Below are 22519 nucleotides of genomic sequence, written 5' to 3' on the forward strand. Positions count from 1 at the left end.
CGCTGCGGGGGGGGGGGCGATCCACCCCACTAGCCCACCAGGGAGCATTCACCGATCCCTTTAGACGCCGCTGTCAGCTTTGACAGCGGCGATCTAAAGGGTTAATAGCCAGCCTCGGTGATCGCCACATGCTGGCTATTAGCGGCGGCCCCCGGCTACTGAAATCAGCCGGGGGTCGCAGAGTACGGAGCGGGCACGAGTCGAAGCCCGCTCCGTACACCCAGAGCATCGCCGCGTCAGATCCGGCCTGCCCGGCTCCACAAATGTGGAATTTGTATCTCCTGATGCCCGGGACATGCTGTTCCGGGTGTCAGGAGATACAAATTCCACATCCCTAAAAGGATCGATTCAAAAATATTTTGAATCGATTCAGTATCGCAAAGTGAAAAATCGCGATAATCGCGCAAATCTATTTTTTCTTACATCCCTAGCACCAATATTGTCAACATTTCCCATAACCTTCTTTCTTTCAATGCTGATTACTCAGTATTCCATCACTGTCACATCCTGACTTCCTTCTTAACTCCTTACATCAATTTAATTCCTACTATAGCACTACTTTCCATATGTTTGTGTTTTCCAAACAAAATTAATCATGGTTTTGTATGTTTTAGGGCGCTCCCCCCTCTTCCCTCCGTCTCTAATTCCTAGCTTACCGGGATATTTCCCTCTGTATTTAAGAGGCATCCCTTTTCCCAGTGAAATTTATCTTTTAATTAGAGATCAGCTAAGGAGGTCCATCGTGGACATTACATTGTAATTACTTAGCAGGCTCACTGTCTGACTTGCTGCCCTATCTTATACAAACCCCACAAGACAAAACACACATATATGGACAAAACAGAGACCAACCACATATTACTCAAACAACCTATCCTCTATAAAGGGTTCTTTTGACTCGAATGAAAAACATTATACTGAAAGCATGCATACCTACCCCCTCATATCCCCTATCTCATAAGCAGAAAATAAGGCTTCAAACTAAATGGCCTTAAAGCTTTCTTGTAAGCTCAGCCCTTGTAACCTTGAATATTGCTAATTAAGCTCATGAATGAAAGAATACAGACAAGATGGCAGATCATAGACAATATGGCTGATATACAAGATGGAGTATAAAATATAAAAGGAGTATACGAAAACATATTTAAAAACATATAACAAGCTGACTTCCCACAGGCATCATGTCTACTAAGGGCAACCCTGCCCACACTGTAGTAATAGTAACCCAAGTATGACAGTATTGTAATGTCCAATCAGGAGTGAATTTCTCAACATACCAAAGCTTCTTTCACTCTTTATGTTTAGGGTCCCAATGTGTATCTCAATAAAGAGACGTTACTTGTACCCCTATATCTGTGGGCACAGACACCCGGTCCCCCACTTTTATATGTTTGGTCCAAGGAGTCGGCCCGCAGTTTATTTTACCTGTGATCAATCATGGCTCACGTTGTCTGCTCATACCCCATCACGGGAACGAACTGACAAATGTGCCCATAGATCATATAGAACACTCATATGGACATACATACACACCCCACTGACCAGATAATTCTGTCAAAGGGTCTTTATGTATAACAGCCCCCTATGGGAGCTATAACACTGAAAAAAAAAAAAAAAAGTGAACCAAAAAAGTTTATAAAGATCATTTCACTACTTTTTCCCATAAAAAAAAAAAAGTGTAAATGAAAATAAAAATAAACATATGTGATATCGTCGCGTGCGTAAATGTCCGAACTATAAAAATAGCAGCTCAATAAGAGGTCCTTCGGCTGTGTTCACATGTTGCAGTAATGACAGTTTTTACCACAGCTTCAGAAACCGTTTCAAAAGCCATCTGGTTTTGTTGTGATTTCCTAAAACTGCATAAAAAGGGTGAATTACTGCACTGTATGAACAAAACCTTTCGGAAGTTTGTTCATATACTGTTTTCTGACTTCTGCTAAACATGTTCTTCTCTAAGTTGTCTAGTTCTTCACTAAAAATCTTGTTTCATATTGATACAATTTATTACTGGTTGTTATTAATTTGGTTTTAATGATTATTTCCAGCAACCGGAAACTTGTGTGACTGCACCTAAGATCCGTAAAAAGAAGAAGAAAAAGCCGAAATGCTTTAAAGACCTAAATGAAAGCCTAAAAGAGGCTATGGATGACCTTAATGACATCCGTGAAGAGGATGATGTCTCTACTAGCATTGATCAGTCTGAAATTTCTGTAATTACCTGTGAGAAAGCCGCTAATCTAAAGCCAGCCACTGCAGAACCGGGCTCACAGGAGGCCTGGGAACAGTACTGGAATCAGTATGGGCAAAGTCTGCTATGGCAAGGTTGGCTTACAAAGCAAAAAGAGACTGGCATATCAAGTGAAGATTGCGACCCTGAGCCATGGAATTGCTCTGCTACCAAGGAGGTGTGGGCTGAGCATTATAGTGAATCCTATTGGCACTATCAGGAGCAGTTTCAGTACTGGGCACAACAGGGCTGGACTTTTGATGAACTTGGCGATTGTAAAGGTAACACACAAGGAGCACAAGCTGCAGCTGATGATCAGCTCACAGACCATACTGTACACCTACCCCTACCTTCCACAGAAGATATCGATTGTCTCAGTGACTGCGTAAATGCACTGAAGAACATAAATCTTGATATAAAGGAAATCGAGAAAGACAGTAAACCTTTAAGTGTTATTTACGAGAGTCATCAGATGCAGAACCCAGAGAGTCTTGAAACTCAATGTCCTTGTGATCCAGATCAGAGGGAACCCAGAAATGTTGGCACTGCGGATAGGGATGCATCATCTGGACACACTAATACAAGCCAGCCAGGTCTGTAAAATTAACACCTATTGATTTTACTAATAGCTAATTTATTGCCGATGTAAGGCAGGAAATGGCCTTAGCTGAGTTTTCATTAAAGCAATTTATAATTTGGAGGAAAGCTCCTGGAGATTAACTGCTGGGCATTTTTTATTTCTCCTTTCTCACAGTCTTGCGATTTGTTTGCACACTCTTCCATGGATTGTGATTTCTATACGTGTTTTTTTTTTTTTTTTTATTTTTTTTTTTAAAGGCACAAGAGGACTGAAATAAAATAAGACAAGCCTTACTAACCACCCGGCTCCCCTGCCATTGCTTATCCCACACTGCCCTGGTCCCCACGCCCTGTCCCTACATGGTAACTGTTCACAACACTGGATGCAGCGGTGACCCACCTCTACTAGTCATAGTCTTAAGTGAGCCAAACGTGTTGATTTTGATGGTACCTCTCAACATTCCCCTGTTAGATTTCAGCATACCCAATTTTTTGTTATGGAGGTGGCTTATCTCCCATGATAAGTGTCTGGCAGCAGCTTATTCTCCTTTCTGCACAACCAAATTGAGCATGAGACCTTATGCGAGGTGGGGATGGGTCATAGCTGTCAGCTGAATGCAGCTATTTATGTGGCCACCCTAAGTGAAATGGTCTTGCTTCCTTCTCATAGATGTATTGCCCCATAACCATATCAGACACTGATACTGCTTGCACTTGTTCTACAAACTCGACTGCCATGGCATACAGGACTGTGCTGCTATTCCTCTAGAGCAGTGTTTCCCAACCAGGGTGCATCCAGCTGTTGCAAAACTACAATTCCCAGCATGCCCGGACAGCCGTTGGCTGTTCGGGCAAGCTGGGTATTCTAATTTTGTAACAGCTGGAGGCACCCTGGTTGGGAAACACTGCTCTAGAATATATACTTGCTGTGAAGGAGTGTCTGGTGTGCCTGTCACCACTATAAAGAGATATATGTGTATATAAATAGATATATATACAATGATCCCTCAACTTACAATGGCCTCAACATACAATATTTTCAACATATAATGGTCTTTTCTGGACCATTGTAACTTGAAACCAGACTCAACATACAATGCTACGGACAGTCTAGATCTGTGAAACGTGTCAATGACTGGAAGAACCGACCAATCAGAATGGGCATTTTACTGGTGAAACCCCTGTATTCCTAAAGTACATGCACTGACTGGCTGTCTGGTAGCGCCCCCTATAGTACAGGAAGGTACTACATGTTCTGTACTTCTTTTTACCTGTACCAGGGATAGCTGCTCCAGGTGAGGGTGGCTCCATTTTACTTTTTTAGGACACTGCGTGTACTGTACAGGACCCTGAAGAAGCTTCTGTCCTCTACATAGACAGTGATTACAGCTCCCAACATATCTTTCTTACTTTTATATGTAAGGACTTGCTTTATCTGTATTAGTTATCTACTTATTTTTCTCTAATCCTAACTTTTTCCTATTTTTCAGAACCAATTGCCAGGTTTCCATAGAGTTATGGTCTCAACTTACAATGGTTTCAACATATAAGGGTCGTCCTGGAACCGATTAATATTGTAACTTGAGGGACCATTTTGTGTGTGTGTGTGTGTGTGTGTGTGTGTGTGTGTGTGTGTGTGTATATATATATATATATATATATATATATATATTTCCCACTTATGTAAGGAGGCCATTGTGAGAACAAGCTGACCTCACATTGAGATCTAGTTCTTGCTGTGAGATCTATTACAATCTACTGTTTCTGTAATACTTGGCTAAAGGTGAAAGCTTGTTATGCTTCTATTGTGAGGAATATCCAGATCAATGTATTGAGAAACAATCCAACATGTAGTTTAGGGTATGTTCACTCGTACTGTTTGTTTCATGCTTTTATACCATGTTCACATATTTATTTATATTGATTTACATAGCAAATAATCTGCAACCTATACAGTACATGTGAACATATTCTAAAAGGGTCTGTACAGGATTAGGAAGACATGACTGCTTTACCCCAGAAATAATGGCAATTATTGAAGCGAATGGTGGCGAATGACCTACAAAATTAGAGAAAACCTGGGGCAGGTGTGGCACTATTTCAGAAGCAAGTAGCTATATTTTTCTACTAAAAGTGGTTTCACATTATTCACAGTGGACTCCAATCTCCCTACAAGTGTTACTGTTATTAAAATATATTTTGACATGATGCTCAGAACTCTATACAGTGAACAGGCAGGGCTGTGGAGTCGGTAGATAAATGTTCCGACTCCGGAGTTTTCTGTGACTCCGACTCCGACTCCCCGACTCCGACTCCTCTGTATTAATATGTGAATGTATTTTATACATTCCTTGAAGGAAAGAAAGGCAACATACATGTCATTACCACAGGACTACTGGCTGGGAAGCCAACAGTCTACTGTATTGAACAGTATGTGTGCTGATCTGCTGCTGAAGATAGGGCAGTGGGAGGATCCAGGAAGGGGCATTTATTATAAAACATGATTTCCCTAGTAGAATCCCATAGTCAAGTTTAAAGGAGTACTCCGCCACTAGACATCTTATCCCCTATCCAAAGGATAGGGGATAAGTTGTCAGATCGCCGGGGTCCTGCTGCTGGGGACCCCCGGGATCGCCACTGCGGCACCGCGCTGTCATTACTACACAGAGAGAGATCGCTCTGTGCGTAATGATGGGCGATACAGGGGATGGAGCAGCGTGACGCCATGGCTCCACCCCTCATGACATCACGGCCTGCCCCCTTAATGCAAGTCTATGGCAGGGGGCGTGATGACCCCCACGCCCCTTCCCATAAACTTGTATTCAGGGGGCGGGCCGTGACATCATGAGGGGCGGAGCCGTGATGTAACGATGCTCCGGCCCCTGTATCGCCCGTCATTACGCACAGAGCGAACTCGCTCTGTGCAGTAATGAGCGTGCAGTGCCGCAGCTGCGATCCCGGGGGTCCCCAGCAGCGGGACCCTGGTGATCTGACATCTTATCCCCTTTCCAAAGGATAGGGGATAAGATGTCAGATCGCCGGGGTCCCGCTGCTGGGGACCCCCGGGATCGCCGATGCGGCACCGCGCAATCATTACTGCACAGAGCGAGTTCGCTCTGTGCGTAATGACGGGCGATACAGGGGCCAGAGCATTGCTGCATCACGGCTCTGCCCCTCGTGAGGTCTAGGGGCGGAGTACCCCTTTAAGCTAACAATTGAGTTTACAAGTTTTTATAGCCTTAGCTGAATGGCAGCAGTTTTTCCCAATGGTTTACAGCTTCAGTCTTGAACTATTAACCCTCCATTCCCTTCACTTATACAAGTGTCTCTAGTCCTGCAAAAAACATATTTCCTTAACCCCTTATCAGTGAGAGGCCAGGTTACCCATGGGTTCCCTGTAACAGCAGGACACAACACTATGGAAAGTATAAGTATTGCCGCTCCTAATTGTGCGTTGTGTGTCAAATTGTGAAAAAGCATGCTTTTCATGTGCTTTACTGTCACTTAACGTGTTCGTTTTGCGGTTACATGAGGCACTGCATGCATTGGTCTTTATTCTTATAGTAGAGAATTCATTAATTATAACTTTTTGTGAATTGGGACATTTAAACTTGCTTTTTTTTTTTTTTTTTTATTCCAATCTAAATTTAGTAGGTATCGGAGTCGGTGCATTGTTTGCCGACTCCGACTCCAGGTACCCAAAATTTCGTCCGACTCCTCAACTCCGACTCTGACTCCACAGCCCTGTGAACAGGTCTGATCTGCCGGCCGAGGAGTGGAGTGAAATGCTCCCTGCTTCCCCATCTCATGATACCAGCGGGTCTCAGGAGGGAGAGACTGTGCCGACCAACAACTTTTGACATGTCTGAACAACAGCTTAGACAGTGTGTGTGTGTGTGTGTGTGTGTGTGTGTGTGTGTGTGTGTGTATATATATATATATATATATAATATATAATCACTTGAGATGGAATTTACTTGATCCGGCTGTGGCAAGCTGGTTGGACTCGCCTTCGCGCATATATATTCTGATCAGTTTCCTTTTTTGTATTGTTACTGGCCTTTAAAGCAAGCCCTGTGGACATAGAAACATTAGTTTCAGACTTTATACATTAAAATAGGATAGCTTTCTAAGCATGCTCCTGTGACCTGTGCAGAGATCATGCTAAAGGAGGGGAAGGCAGGACAGTGAGCATCATCTATTAAGATCCTGTGTTACCTATCTGTCAGCTTTTACTCTAATCCTGTGTGTGATAAGGGGGGGGGGGAGGGGGTACAGGATCTTGTTGCCTTTCCTGCAGAAATTGGAGGGAGGGAATAAGCTGCTTTGATTTCTGGTATTGATCTGGTAATCTTCACCTGGACAGGACTCTTCTATAACTTTTATCTGAATTATGGGGGAGATTTATGAAACCTTGTGCAGAGGAAAAGTGAAGCAAGTTGCCCATAGCAACCAGTAAGATTCCAACATTCATGCTTTAAAGGCCTCTTTTAAACACAATTGTGCATTTATTACTGTATTAGAATGTTTTACCATTATCACTTGTTTATATTTTTTTTTTATAAAGTTTCACAAGTGTCAAGGAATATCTCACCAGATGGCCAAATACCATATAATGGACGGGACGATGATGAGGATGACCCTCCAGAATGCAAACAGGCTAAAATCAAGAGAAGGTAAAGCATCAATTTTATATAATATATGTATGTGTGTATATAATATATATATATAGAGTACCCGGCGTTGCCCTAGTTTTCCTTCCTAATCCTTGTTGGGGAGGAAAATAAACAAAGGAGGAAGCTTTTGACTTCATATCCAGTCCTCATATATTGTTGCCATATCCCGACCTCCTATCTCAACCCGTAATATGTGTACCAGGTATTGAAATATCTCCAGCCGTACGGAAGTTATGTGGGAACATACATTTCCCATTGATTTGCATGGGAATTTAAACAAAAACCCCGACCCTCACAAATGGGGGTAGTTAAGGGTTAAATTAACTATCCTATATTTTAAGTGGACATATAAGTAACATGTGACAAAGTATTATGGAAATATCTCCAGCCGTTTGGAAGTTATGCAGTAACATATATTTCCCATAGACTTGTATTGGACTTTAAACAAAAACCCTGCCCCTGGCAAATGGGGGTGAGTAAGGGTTAAATCACCTATCCTATGTTTGTTGAAGACCACTGTCATTGAAAGGCGGTGATGATAAAGGGGAGGGAGGGGGTGGGATGATGACAGATGGTGATGATGAAAGGGGGGGGGGTGGGATGATGACGGGGGGGGGGGATGATGACGGGGGGGGATGACAGGGTGATGATGATGAGGGTGTTAATGACGGGGTCTGGATGATGACAGGCGGGGATGATGACAGGGTGAGGAGGATGAGGGTGTTAATGACGGGGTCTGGATGATGACAGGCGGGGATGATGACAGGGTGAGGAGGATGAGGGTGTTAATGACGGGGTCTGGATGATGACAGGCGGGGATGATGACAGGGTGAGGAGGATGAGGGTGTTAATGACGGGGTCTGGATGATGACAGGGGGGGATGATGTATTTCTCACCCTAGGCTTATAATCGAGTCAATAATTTTTTTTTTTTTTTTTTTCTGGGTTTTTGGGGTGAAATTAGGGGCCTCGGCTTATATTCGGGTCGGCTTATACTTGAGTATATATGGTAGACACATACATACACACATTGAGTTTTATATATAGATATAATTTTTAATTTTTTTTAAGCTTCAGAAGTTATCCAGTTTTTAGGGCCATATTTACAGCTCGTGCCCTAGGCACTTTTACTGAATACACCCTGTAAGGTGATTCCACAAGCGTCAATTTTTTCACGCACATCTGTCCCAAATACACAGCAAAAACTGTATGCGTCACAAGCAGATTTTGTTACAGATTCACTGTGGATCTCACCCCTGAACATGGGAAAATAGATGACAAATCCACAACATAATTGGGACAATTTATCAAAATCTGTATAGAGGAAAAGTTGACCCGTTGCCCATAGCAACCAATCAGTTTGCTTCTTCCATTTTTAAAAAGGCTTCTAAAAAAGGAGAAGCGCCCTGATTTGTTGCTATGGAAAACTGGTAAACTTTTTCCTCTGCACAGGTTTTGATAAATCTCCCCAAATGAGTGGCTGTGGCTGTAAATCTGCAGGTAAATTCTGCAGCAATTATGACCCATGTGCATTTGACTAAAGGGAGAAATGTATTATCTTCTCTACAGCATGGCAGTAGAAGCTACATCAAGTGTTTTTCACTTATTTCTTTTTTTCTTTTACTTACTCTAGTTCTGCCTCCCTTACCACTACCGCCCTAGACACAGGCACATTGGTGCCTAATGGCAAATACAGCCTTGTCAGTTTCCCTAACACTATATAAAGAATGATTGATTTATTTTCAGTACAGCACTTGGGATACAGAAAGTTTACAGCTTGTACAGTAACAAAAAAGTGGATCAACATGTGGATAAGATTTCTAAAAATCCCCATCCACGTTGCACCTACTTCAATACTCGGTGGATTTTTTATGCATGCATATCTGCAGCACACCTGCTCTGGGTGAACATACCCTCATACTGTAGGCCAGTGTTTTTCAGCCATGGTGCCTCCAGCTGTTGCAAAACTACAACTCCCAGCATGCCCGGACAGCCTACGGCTGTCCGGGCATGCTGGGAGATGTAGTTTTGCAACAGCTGGAGGCACCCTGGTTGGGAAACACTGCTATAGGCAATAAACTGCAACTTTGTAAGCAATACCTGGTTTTCAGCTGCTGGGTGTAAAAGTTTCAGATCACTGGTTTCTAAACTTTTAGTGAAGAATGGAAACAAAAAGCTTATTGGAAAGTCAGGCAATGTTTGTTTTATTTCTGGTTTATATATCTTAGCCATGAGCTGGATGCAGAAGAGAACCCTTGTGAGGTGGCTGCTGAAGTCTCCACTGTTTTGGGATTAAAGCATGGCACAGGACAGAAGTAAGTAAATATCTCCGGTTTTGAAGCACTGAAAGAAAAACTGACAGCAACGTCCCCTACAGTAACCTACTCCTACTGGGGAATAGTGCGGGTGACGCGGATTCCAACGCTGTTTACCCTTTTTTTGGATTGGTCACACCGTTCCCTAGTTATGGACTAAAAATTCAAATAAGTAAATGAGCTTCTTTGATGCATTGTCAAGCCCATCCCCATAGGCCCTATGCCACACTCCCAATATTCAGTTGTCTTTCTGTAGCATCTAGCCGATACTAGAATCTAGAGAACGTCCTGAAAGGGACAAAAGAAGGTAATTTTAAATTTTTACATTTTTGTCCATATCTGATCCAGAAAAGGTAAACTGCATTGAAATCCACATCACCTGCACAATCACCCTGTATGATCCTGTTAGTGCTGGCTATTGTTAATAAATCACTTAAAGAGAATCTGACACCCTTTTCACCTGCACTAAGCCCAATATACTGTGTTTTATAGTGCTAGTTTACAGCTCTACAAAGAGGGATCACTTATTTGAGCCTGGTTAGTATTTGCAGAGTTATGAAACGGTAATCCTCCAGCTATATTCCACAGCTCAGCACAATGGAGACTGGGAGACGGCTCGCCCAGCTCCCGACTTCTCCATATTCTCTATCCGGCCCTTCCCTATAATGAATGCTGGGGGTGAATGCTCTGCTCTCTGTTGGTACAGGCTGGTAGTGTGGATGACACTGATGAAAATCTTGCTTACCGTTTCTCGGTAATTCCCACTCTTCTGTACACCCTGTTCCAAATTATGTAAATTATATTTTTCTCATTTACCGAAATAATTGATGTAAATAACAGTCAGCATAATTCTCATGTTGATTACCCAATGTACTCAATGGCCATCTGAGACACAATGTCATATGGTCGCCAACAATGGTCAACACCACGCATGCGGCGATACCACATATGTTTATTTTTATTTACACACTTTTTTTTTTATGGGAAAAGGGGGGCGATTCATACTTTTATTAGGGAAGGGGTTAAATCATCTTTATTAACTTTTTTTTTTTTTTTGGGGACTATAACATGCAGTACATTGATTCAATACACTGGTCAATGCCATTGCATTGCAATGCATTGATCAGTGTTATCGGCTGGATTTCAGGCTTGGAGCAATCAATCGCCGAACGGATACACAGGAGGCAGGTAAGGCACCCTCCTATTGCGTCCTAGCTGATCAGGACATCGTGACTTTACCGGGATGGTCCCGATCAGCCTGACTGAGCTGCCGGGAAGCTTTCACTTTAGACGCGACAATCAACTTTGATCGCCGCATCTAAAGAGTTAATTAGCCACGAGTCCTGGCTACTGATAGCAGCCGGGACCATGCGGGTATGATGCGAGCTCAGTTCCTGAGCTCGCTTCATAACCCTCCCGTGCCGCAGCGCCATTTATAAATGGCGTTTTGTGGCAAGGGATTAAACATGGAGACCACCGGCAGACCATACATCGCCGATGCCCTATAGGCATCTGGAAGGGGCATGAACGCAGACTTGGACCGATTAATGCAAAGTCCAGAAAATGTACCAAATCTATCAAGTAACTGTATGGAGTATGGGAGCATTACAGTGGGGCGGGACATAAAGAGCACCACGTTTTTCTGCTTAAAGGCCAATACGTTCCTCCTGACCCCCAAGGGACATACCCATATAGAAGGTATCCTGTCTAATTAGCAGCGCTAGGGGCTCCGCCCCCACTGCAAAGTGGAGCGGGGACCTGAGCCATAGGGTTCGCGTACAGTATAGAGACCCAGCGTCTGAAATTTGCATCAAAACCGAACCTAGCAAGAACCTCAGAGAGGTATTCCCTTCTCAACTGAATCGAAAGCCTTGGCCGCATCAAGTGCCGCCAACGCCCAGTCCCCATGATAAGCCACTCCCACCTGGACAGCCAACTGTACCATTCTGATGTTATCTGAAGTCTATTGGCGGGGCACAAAACCGGACTGGTCCGGGTGAATGATGGATAGAATCACTTTATTCAGGCGATTGGCCAGCACTTTAGCAATGAGTTCATAATCCAAGTTTAGTAAAGAGATAGGGCGATAGGAGCCACAATCTGTAGGGTCCTTATCTGGCTTTAAAAGAACTACAATAGTAGCATTTTACAAGGAAGGGGGAAAAGCCCTCTCCCTAAATGCCACTGTATACATATCTAGTAGCGTCGGCAGGAGCGTTTCAGAGTACTGAAGGTAGACCTCCAGAGGGAGACCATCCGGTCCAGGAGATTTACTTTTGGCCATGTCAGAAACGGCATCTTGCAGTTCAAGCAAGGTAAGGGGAGAATCTAGAAAATCACGATGCTCAGCAAAGAGGGTGGGGAACTTAAAAAGTATATAAGTCAGCATAGAAGGATAGGAACCGTCCGGCAATGCCAGAGCTGTCAACCAGCAAGGAGCCATCTAAGGCTCTAATCTTAAGGATAGGAGGTGTGGCAGTATGCTGCGGAACCAAGTGCACTAACAATTTGCTAGATTGATTCCCATGTTCAAAGTAAAATTGCTTCGTAAAGAATAATTTCCTATACATTTTTTTAGTGAACCATGTATAAGTGGCCCATAGAGAGCCACGACTGATTATTAGTCTCTGAAGAGTCCGAGATATACGCTGCCTCCAACTCCGAACACTTATCAGCCAGCTCCACCTCTGCCTAGAAGTGTCCTTCTTAATGAAGAAGATTGTAGAGTGAAGACGCCCCTGAAGGAACGCCTTCATAGTCTCCCATATCATATCAGGCGAGCCCTCAAGCGAGTTATGTTGCAAAAATACTTGTATTTGGTCCGGGATCCTATCATTCTCCCCAATGAGCTCCAAGCAAAATGGTTGAATTTTCCACCTCCTAGGGTCCGAGGAGCTAGACATGAGAAGAGAACCGCACAAGGGGGAGTGATCCGATAAGACTCAGGGCTCATAAGTAACATAATCCACCTGGGAATAACAGATAGCATAACAGAAGGCCAAGTCAATGCATGAAAGGGCATTCCTACCAATAGTAAAGCAGGCGTATACACGGGATCCAGGGCAACTAAGTCGGAATGCATCAAGCCACCCCACCCTCTCCAAAAGTGAGGAAAGTGGGGGTCGTGGGACATCGCATTTTTACGATCAGCTAGGATGCATCAGGAGGGTGCCTTACCTGCCTCCTGCGCATCCGATCGGCGATTGATTGCTCCAAGCCTGAGATCCAGGCTTGAGCAATCGACCACTGATAACACTGATGAATGCAATGCAATGCAATGGCATTGATCAGTGTATTGAATCAATGTACTGCATGTTATAGTCCCCTATAGGATAGCAATGATCAATGTAAAAGATCAGTGTGTGCAGTGTTATAGCCCCCTATGGGAGCTATAACATTGCAAAAAAAAGTGAAAAAAAAAAGTTAATATAGATGATTTAACCCCTTCCCTAATAAAAGTCCGAATCACCCCCCTTTTACCATATAAAAAAAAACGTTGTAAATAAACATATGTGGTATCGCCGCGTGCATAAATGTCCGAACTATAAAAATATGTTGTTAATTAAACTGCACGGTCAATGGCGTACGCACAAAAAAATTTAAAGTCCAAAATAGCTTATTTTTGGTCACTTTTTATGCCATAAACAAATGAATAAAAAGCAGTCAAAAAGTCTGATCAAAACTAAAATGGTACCGATAGAAACTTCCCGGTGCAAAAAATGAGCCCTCAAACCACCCCATATGTGGAAAAATAAAAAAGTTTTAGGGGTCAGAAGATGACAATTTTAAATGTGTAATAATTTTCCAGCATGAAGTTATGATTTTTTCCAGAAGTGCGACAAAATCAGACCTATATAAGTAGGGTATCATTTTAATTGTATGGACTTACAGAATAAAGATAATGTACTGTGTAGAAACGGAAGCCCCCAAAAGTTACAAAATAGCATTTTTTTTTCTTCAATTTTGTCGCACAATGATTTTTAGGTAAAATGACCGATGTCATTACAAAGTAGAATTGGTGGTGCAAATAAAAAGCCCTCATATGGATTTTTAGGTGCAAAATTGAAAGAGTTATGATTTTTTAAAGGTAAGGAGGAAAAAAAGGAAGTGCAAAAACAGAAAAACTTTGTCCTTAAGGGGTTAAATTCTCCACTACGGAGTGGAGGCATTGGGGTGGCCAGCAGCAATTGGCTGGTGTATCAGAGCAGCAGGTGGGGGTACATATACAAGAAGAAAGACATAAGGACTATTATTCACAAAGGCATGTATGAAAATAAATCTCCCATGCAGGTCTTTACGTACAAGGATGGGCTCTCATCTTACAGACCTATGCACAAGAACAGGAGCCAATAAGTAAATTAACTCTATCTGGTGTCATATGAGTCTCCTGAAGGGCAATAATCTGAGGGTTGAGTTTTGCATATTTGAGTAAAAACTATCTCTTTTTAGGCGACCCCCACCCCCCTCACATTCCATGAAAGACGCCATAAACCTACACAGTCATAAAGGAGTAACATAAAATCAGAGGCAGCATAGGCATAAAGAGTGAATATTAAGGACCGTGACACATACAGAGCATCATGGGTAACAAAAAATAATGTGGGTATAGAATGGGTAGGACCCACCGAACAGAGTACCGACCAGGTCACAAAAGGAAAGAACAAACAAACATACTGTGAAGAACAGCATACAGAGGAAGTTTCCCTGTAGTTATGGCTCCATCTAGTGGGGAGAGCCTTCAATGACATTTAAGAATGTGCTTCTCAGAGACAAAAAGGAGAGGAGAAGGGCCAAGGGAGAGTAAGAGGAAACCAGAAGAGAAAGAAGTGAAAAAGGGAGAGGACGGGGAGACATGGGAGGAAGAGGGAAGAAGAAGAGGAGGAAAAGGAGGGGAAGAGGAAGGAAGGAGAGAGAGAGGGAGGTAGAAGGCAGGAGGTGCAAGTGAGAAAGGATGACAAGAAGAGAAAAAGAAGAGAAGGGAGAGACCAGAGACAAGAAAAAGGATGCAGAGGGAAGAGAAGGAAGAACAGGAGAGATGGAAGGAAGAAGCAGAGGGGAAGGAGGATATTCAGACGGGCAAAGAGAAGGAACAATAATATCAGTTCCTCTTGATGTGTAGAGAAAAACAGCTCTTTCTCCATCCATCACCCGCAATCTAGCAGGATAAGCCATGGAGTATGCTATTCCTTTGTTGCGCAGGCGGCCTTTGACCGTAGCAAACGTGGCTCTGCGGCATTGCAGGTCAGATGAGAAGTCTGGGAAAATAGATAACCGTGCATTTTCATAACGTATGTCTGGGAGCCTCCGGGTAGAGCGCAAGACCCAATCACTGTCATTACAGTTCAGGAGCCTAGCTAACAGTGGCCGCGGTGGAGCGCCCGGGATGGGCAGTTTAGCTGGGACGCGATGCGCTCTCTCCAATGCAAATGTGGGCGAAAATTGCACATCAGGGAACAGGTCTTTGAGCCCGCTCTCTACAAATGCCCCCGGGTTTTGCCCTCTCTGCACATTCAGGCATGCCTATAATAATCCTGATGTTTCGGCACAGCCTGTTCCCTAAATCATCATTCTTCTGCTTTGTCTGCTCCACCTGAGTATGTAAGGCGGCAATAGAGTCCGGGATTGGGCCCATGTTGTCCTCCAGCACAGAGACCTGCTGCTCCGCCTCCATCACCCGGTCTCTAAGATTATGCATGTCCTACCGCAGGAGCCCTACATTCACCCACACCTCTTCCATCTTGCCCATGAGGGACGTACTGCTGGTCTGTATAGCGGTAAGCAGCATCTAACTAACCTCCCGTAGAGTCAGCTCGGGGACATCTGACTCTGGCTCTGAGGTGTCAGCTAGTGCAGGCTGGAGTCAGAGCGGAAGGCCTGGGCCACAGACGTGTGGCCGGCGCCATCTTGTTTGCCAGTGTGGCGAAATCTTTGAGGCATTTTTGCCACTGATTTCTCCTGCCCTCGGCTCAGATCTTACTTAGGGGCCATCTCCTTAGCTTTAGATCTGGTAATCGGTGTCTGGGAAGCCAGGATAGGTATTCAGTATGGAGATTCAGCAGGCTCTAAGCGGGAGCACTCACTCCGTGCGACCGCTCATACCAAGGTCCAGGCCACGCCACCAAACTATCTGTTCATCAAAGGAGCAGAAAAATGTGGGGGGTTATTACTTTAATGTAGGCTGTCAGCAAGTGTAGTGAAAAATAAAGGCACCTCAGAAATAAAGGGCATTACCATAGATCAGTATGATTTGATTGCATATAAAACAATGATTTCAAAGTGGCAGATTACCAGAGGGTATGACTGGCATGTGTGGTACTTCTACAGGTATGGGGGGATTCCACATTTCAAGCATCGGACTCTGCGCTACCTGGAGAAAGGCATCAGGCACCGCTCACACTTTCTTGACATGCACAAGCCAGTGAGGAACAAACACATATTCTTCTCCGAAGAGTCAGAAGTGAAACCAAGAAAAAGTAAAACTGTAAACAAGGTAAACATCCTGTAGCTACTGTATAAAATAAATCTCCCCTTATAATGCTGGATGCCATACACATGCTTGTCTCCCATGTGTTCATGTTAACTTACAACATTCCCAACCAGGGTGCTTCCGGCTGATGCAAAACTACAAATCCCAGCATGCCCAGACAGCCTTTGCACCAGCTGGAGGCACCCTGGTTGGGAATTACTGTTTTAGTCTGTTATCCAGATTTAGCATTTAGATTTTTGCTGGCTACAGCCCATGAGCACTGAATGATCTGCTTGTGGTTTTCAGCACATTTCTGCAATAAGCTTCCCATAAAGTCAGTTCCTGGAATTGCTTTTAGCCGAGATCCTATAATGAACTGTCCTCTGCTACACTGCATTCTGGCCTTACACCAGAACATTAAAACGTGAAAAAAGTGAATGCAACTGGTACAATGGCACCTGTCATGGGATATATTAGGGTATGTTCACATGCGCAAAAACCACATTAAATTATCTCCTCAACATCTGTGCCGAAATTACTGTGCAGATTTTGGTGTTGATTTTTATTAAAGCTCCCAGGTGCATACACAGAACTCATTGGGCCCGATAGCAAAAATGAGAATTCTTGTTGGGTAGGTTTGTAATTAGGAAGCTCCCCCATTATGCAGATAGCCCCCCATTATGCACATATGTCTTCTCTGTAAGCAGGTGTAGTCCCCTATTAGGTAGGTATGTCTGTAGGTAGTTCCACTATTATGCAGGTAGTTGCTCTAATCCCTATTAGGCATGTATGTCTCCCCAGTAGTCAGGTTTATTCCCCCATTAGGTAGGTGTAGTCTCCCATTAGGTAGGCAGTTCCCCCATTATGCGAGTAGTCCACCTATTGGGCACAAATGTCTACGAAGTAGGTAGGTATGTCTCACCAGTATTCTGGTAGTCAGCCCAGTAGCTAGGTAGAAACTAGCCACCTTTATAATCTATGGGTTGCACTGGGGACAGGGCTATTGTGTCCCTGCCTCCTGGGCCCTATAGCTGGGCGGAATACCCTGACTTCAAACCAATAGACTAACTAATTACAAAAACCAGGATTCCTTGTTCTCCATGTGTATAAACTAGTAGTTCCATTTCCTTGCTATGGGACTGCCAAATATAGTTGAGCGCTAGATTAGGGTCACAATGATCAGACCCCCTCCAGTCCTGTGGATAGTTCATAAGTTTTAAAGGACATCTGCAGTGAAAATACACTTATCCCCTATCGGCAGGATAGGGGATAAGTGTTTGATCGCGGATATAGGATAAGTGTATTTACACTGCAGATGTCCTTTAATCTTACCTTTTATTTTAATATGTTGCATTCTAAAAGTTGACTTATTTTCACTTATTTCTTTTTAATATTAGGTACAAAAATTTCTAAAAAGGATCGATGAACCTGCGGACGAAATATTAAATGGAAAGGTTTCACCACCAAAGGTGGATGATTCCCCCAGCTCCTCAGATTCGGAAGGTTTGGATCATTCTAATGTTGGTGAACCCACAGGTCAATGCAAGCAGTGTGATGTTAAAGATCTGTCTGAGGGAAAAGAACTTATTAATCAACCTCAACCTCCTGAATTACAAGACTGTGTTATCACTTCTGACTCTAGTATGCTGGACAGCAGAGGGACGAACTCTAGCTTACCTTCTTACGCCATCTGGTGTTCAGACCCTGCAATTACCACAGAACAACACTCCGATCCTGACACACACGCTTCTACACGACAATTGGTCTCTTTAGAAATTCCAGACTATCTGCAGGTTGGAGCGGAAGAAAACGAATGTGGTTTGTAGTGTATACTAATTATTTTATGATTATGTACCTCATTACCCACATGTATGTACGGGTCAGTCATGGCACAAACTATTTGTGATGCTTTTGCGATTAGTTACAGTTTTCTTGATTAAACACCAGAAATCAAGAAACATGCTGGATGGCTATCAAGCAAATGTTTGTTTGGCAAATAGCTATTCTTACCAACCCATCATACACACGCATGTTCAGCCAAATGTGCAGGTATTCTTTGTAAGCTGCTGTCATCCTCCTCTGTCTGCAACCTATTCCCCTTGAAACAAAGGATCAGACATGGTAAAATCAGGGACATTAAGTTTAAAGGGAAAATATACCACACTGTATAGTAGTGTTTTTTTTTCTTTTGTTAATATAATGAAAGCCTATGGACAACATATGCCACTTTATGAAGTGAGTAAACTATTGGAAGAATAACCTAGGGAAATCCAACCCGTGTATACCTTCAATAGAAAAACCTCAAGATAATTGTCCTCTTTAAATTGGAAAACAAATGTTTTCAAATCAACTGGTGCCAGTAAGTTCTACAGATTTGTAAATTACTTCTATAAAAAAAACTTTAATCCTTCCAGTACTTATCAGCTGCTGTATGTTGCAGCGAAAGTTGTGTAGTTCTTACAGTCTGACCACAGTGTTCTCTGCTGCCACCTCTGTCCTTGTTAGGAACTGTCGTGTTAGGAACAATCCTTGCCTGCTTCTGACAGTTCCTAACATGGACAAAGATGGCAGAAGAGAGCACTCTGGTCATACTGGAAAGAAATACACAACTTTCTCTGGAGCATACAGCAGCTGATAAGTACTGGAAGGATTAAGATTTTTAAATAGAAGTCATTTACACATCTGTATACATTTCTTGTACCAGATGATTTGAAAAAAAAAAATTTCCACCAGAGTTCCCCTTTAAGTCTGTTATTGTGTTAGCTGGCCTTATTTTTAGGGATAGCACTTTATTCAAATGACACATGTATTTGTATATCTGGATATAATGATAAATGTCACATGTACAGGCTCCTTTAGTAAAGTTGGAGACAAGTGCAAGAAAAAGAAGAAAAAGCAAAAAAAGAAGCTTCAGTCTCTGCCGCCAGAAATATCTGCTGATCCTCACCTCGCCAAATACTGGGCTCAGCGCTACAGGCTCTTCTCTCGCTTTGATGAAGGGATTAAACTTGATGAAGGTAGGCTGCAACTTCTATATTGTCCTCTCTATGGTAGGACAGATATTCAGTCCTTAACTCAATAAATATTCCTGCTGATGTACTTTGATTTTTTATGTGCTGTATTACATAGTGAATTCCAAAAGCAAAAAACAGACCATCACATAGCAAGTTGTGAGCAATGCTTTCCTTATGTCACAGGTCGGGTAGATTGATGCCCAAATATCCCACTTGTTGTTGGGAAATGTGGGTGTTGACCAGTAAAGCCATCATTGCAGCTTACGCCCAGCTTTATGCCGACCTTGAATGGTCCAGTGTCATTTCTAGAAGACTCATACACACTTCTGTATGGAAGAGTCATACCATATATTTAGTGCAGATGATGGAAACTGCATAATTTAAAGGGGTACTCAGGTGGATAACTATTTTTTTTTTTTTTCAAATCAACAGATTTGTAAATTACTTCTATTAAAAAATCTTAATCCTTCCAGTACTTATCAGCTGCTGTATGCTTCACAGGAAGTTGGGTTGTTCTCTTATATCTGACCACAGTGCTCTTTGCTCTCTGTCCATTTCATGAACTGTTGGGAGCAGCATATGTTTGCTATGTGGGTATGTTCCTGACATGGACAGAGGTGTCAGCAGAGAGCAGTGTGGTCAGACAGAAAATAAGTATCCAACTTCCTCTGGAGCATACAGCAGCTGATAGGATCTTAATTGAAGTAATTTACAAATCTGTATAACTTTCTGGTACCAGTTGATTTGAAAAAAAATTGTTTTCCACCGGAGTACCCTTTTAAGCTTTGGGAAAGGCTATCATGATCTCACAATGCCTTTCTTGGCACTGAATAAATGGCTCATATGTGGACCCTCAAAAGAGACATATGCACAAAGCCTAACAAGGCAAATGTATCATTCTAAAAGCTTAAAAGCCCACTTTTTCTATTATGTTTTGGTGAGGTGCAGTAGTTCTGCATGTAGACCACCCTTGCATTGCCAATCTATGAAGAGATAGGAGTAAAATATTAGGTTTAGTGTTTTCCCAGTATCGCTAAAGGGTTATTAATTAATATATATATATATATATATATATATATATATATATATATATATATATATATATATATATATAAATAATAGCGCAGGCGAGCCTCCGGATTAGGCCAGTACATCTCTAAGAGCCATGGGGGAGATTTATAAAAACCCATAGCAACCAATCAGATCGCTTCTTTCATTTTGCAGAGGCCTTGTTAAAAAAAATGAAAGAAGCGATCTGATTGGTTGCTATTGGCAACTGAACAACTTTTTTTCTGGACAGGTTTTGATAAATCTCCCCCCATGTCCTCAGATAAGAACTGCTAGGTAATATAAGTATAGATCAGGGAGTGTATAACCTACTTGACTTCTTGGACCTAGTGTGGCCCCATATAAAGGTAGTGCAACTGTGTATAAAATGTTCCTATACTGGTGTGTGTGTGTGTGTGTGTGTGTGTGTGTGTGTGTGTGTGTGGGGGGGGGCACAATGCTAACAGGAACAACTTGAAAAAGGAAGTAAGCATTAATTCCTGAAAAGCAGAAATAAGCTCAGTATTATCTATTGATATAAGGCTTCTCAATATATGTGACTCCTCCACAAAGCTTGCACTGTGCAGTTGCCCAGCCCTTTTCTAGTGTTGCTCAGCAATGTCAGGGCTGTTTTTTTCTTCTGTGTTGTATGTATTTGCTTATGCAGCCAATGCACGTTCCGTAAATCCTCTATCACGTCGGTGTTCAGCCACTTGTGCAATGTGGACAAAGGTTATTTGGTCAAAATGTTGCACTGTTGTATGTTGATTTGGTATCGGACATATTAAAAAGGGGTATTCTCCTAAAGTGATGACCTATCACTACGACTTCCACCGACCCTGAGAAAGAAGGGCTTTAGTGGGGATTTAGTTATGCGTCCCATCTATGTTTTCCCTGCACCCAGGAGGCCACGCTGCAGTGACAGTCACCAGTGCAGGGAACACTTGGAAAGTAATGCAGCTCTACACTGGCGGAGTGGCCCCTTTTATTCTCAAGACTGGTGGAGGCCCCAGAGATTAGATCCCTATCAATTCTAAAGTGTATAAACAGAAAAAAGTGGGGTTAGCCCCTCTAGACTACACGGTCAGACTTGTCTAGAGATAATTGGTTATATATAGTGGTTTATACTACTATTATATGCGTATATGCACAATATCTTTGTGGCAATGCCAAATAATGTGGGAAAATAATAAAATTCGGCAATATATAATGATTGCCCCTATTGCAATAGAGCTATATCCTCTTTATGGTGCGTATTTATACATTTCACATACACTTGTATTAATAAAGTACGTTTATTTATTGCTTGTTAAAATTTTCTTCCAGTTTAAAAGTATACTTGTTGTATAAGAAAGAACAGATATATCAAAGTAAGAACAATTAAAATAAAATTTAAATTAAAGAATTGTATTAGAAAGGAAATATATCAAAGTAAGAATTAAAATTAAAATAAATAAATTATATTTATTATATATTATATTATTATTCTTTGATATATTTGTTCTTTCTAATACAATTCTTTTATTTTAATTTTATTTTAATTATTCTTACTTTGATATATCTGTTCTTTCTTATACAACAAGTATACTTTTAAACTGGAAGAAAATTTTAACAAGCAATAAATAAACGTACTTTATTAATACAAGTGTATGTGAAATGTATAAATAGGCACCATAAAGAGGACATAGCTCTATTGCAAGAGGGGCAAACATTATATATTGGCGCATTTTATTATTTTACGACATTATTTGGCATTGCCACAAAGATATTGCACATATACGCATATAATAGTAGTATTTACCACAATAAATATATATATATATATATATATATATATATATATATATATATATATATATAACCAATTCTCTCTAGACAAGTCTGACCATGTAGCCTAGAGGGCTATCCCCACTTTTTTCTGTTCATACACAAATATTGGTATTTTAAGGTGGTACTGGGGGGTTAGCACTCTGCGAGAAGTGTGAGTGAGCCGCCATTGTCTATTATTAGTCTTTTTTTTTCTATATCAACTATAAAGTGAAGGTACTTCGCTAGGACAGGGTTTCCCAACCAGGGTGCCTTCAGCTGTTGCGAAACTACAACTCCCAGTATGCTGGAAGTTGTAGTTTCGCAACAGCTGAAGGCCCCCTGGTTGGGAAACCCTGTCCTAGTGAAGTACCTTCACTTTATAAG

At 42.2% G+C, this 22519-nt stretch overlaps 2 protein-coding genes across 11 annotated transcripts in view; one reads left to right on the plus strand and one right to left on the minus strand.

Annotated features, from left to right (window-relative positions):
• TMEM68 (transmembrane protein 68) overlaps nt 1-22519 on the minus strand; it is a 204579-nt gene that overhangs the window by 69449 nt on the left and 112611 nt on the right. For all 7 annotated transcript variants that reach the window (XM_056521959.1, XM_056521950.1, XM_056521956.1 and 4 more), the window contains exon 3: nt 17943-18052. The gene's annotated coding sequence lies outside the window, so the exon portion shown is untranslated. The remainder of the gene's footprint in view (nt 1-17942; nt 18053-22519) is intronic.
• The window catches only part of TGS1 (trimethylguanosine synthase 1), a 93836-nt gene that overhangs the window by 43431 nt on the left and 27886 nt on the right, over nt 1-22519 (plus strand). For all 4 annotated transcript variants that reach the window (XM_056521939.1, XM_056521936.1, XM_056521937.1 and 1 more), the window contains exons 6-11: nt 2049-2823; nt 7377-7485; nt 9713-9799; nt 16124-16289; nt 17663-18083; nt 19115-19282. In XM_056521939.1, coding sequence (XP_056377914.1) covers nt 2049-2823; nt 7377-7485; nt 9713-9799; nt 16124-16289; nt 17663-18083; nt 19115-19282 — 1726 coding nt within the window. The remainder of the gene's footprint in view (nt 1-2048; nt 2824-7376; nt 7486-9712; nt 9800-16123; nt 16290-17662; nt 18084-19114; nt 19283-22519) is intronic.

The sequence above is a fragment of the Hyla sarda genome, chromosome 5 (genome assembly GCF_029499605.1).
Source record: "Hyla sarda isolate aHylSar1 chromosome 5, aHylSar1.hap1, whole genome shotgun sequence".
NCBI lineage: Eukaryota > Metazoa > Chordata > Amphibia > Anura > Hylidae > Hyla > Hyla sarda.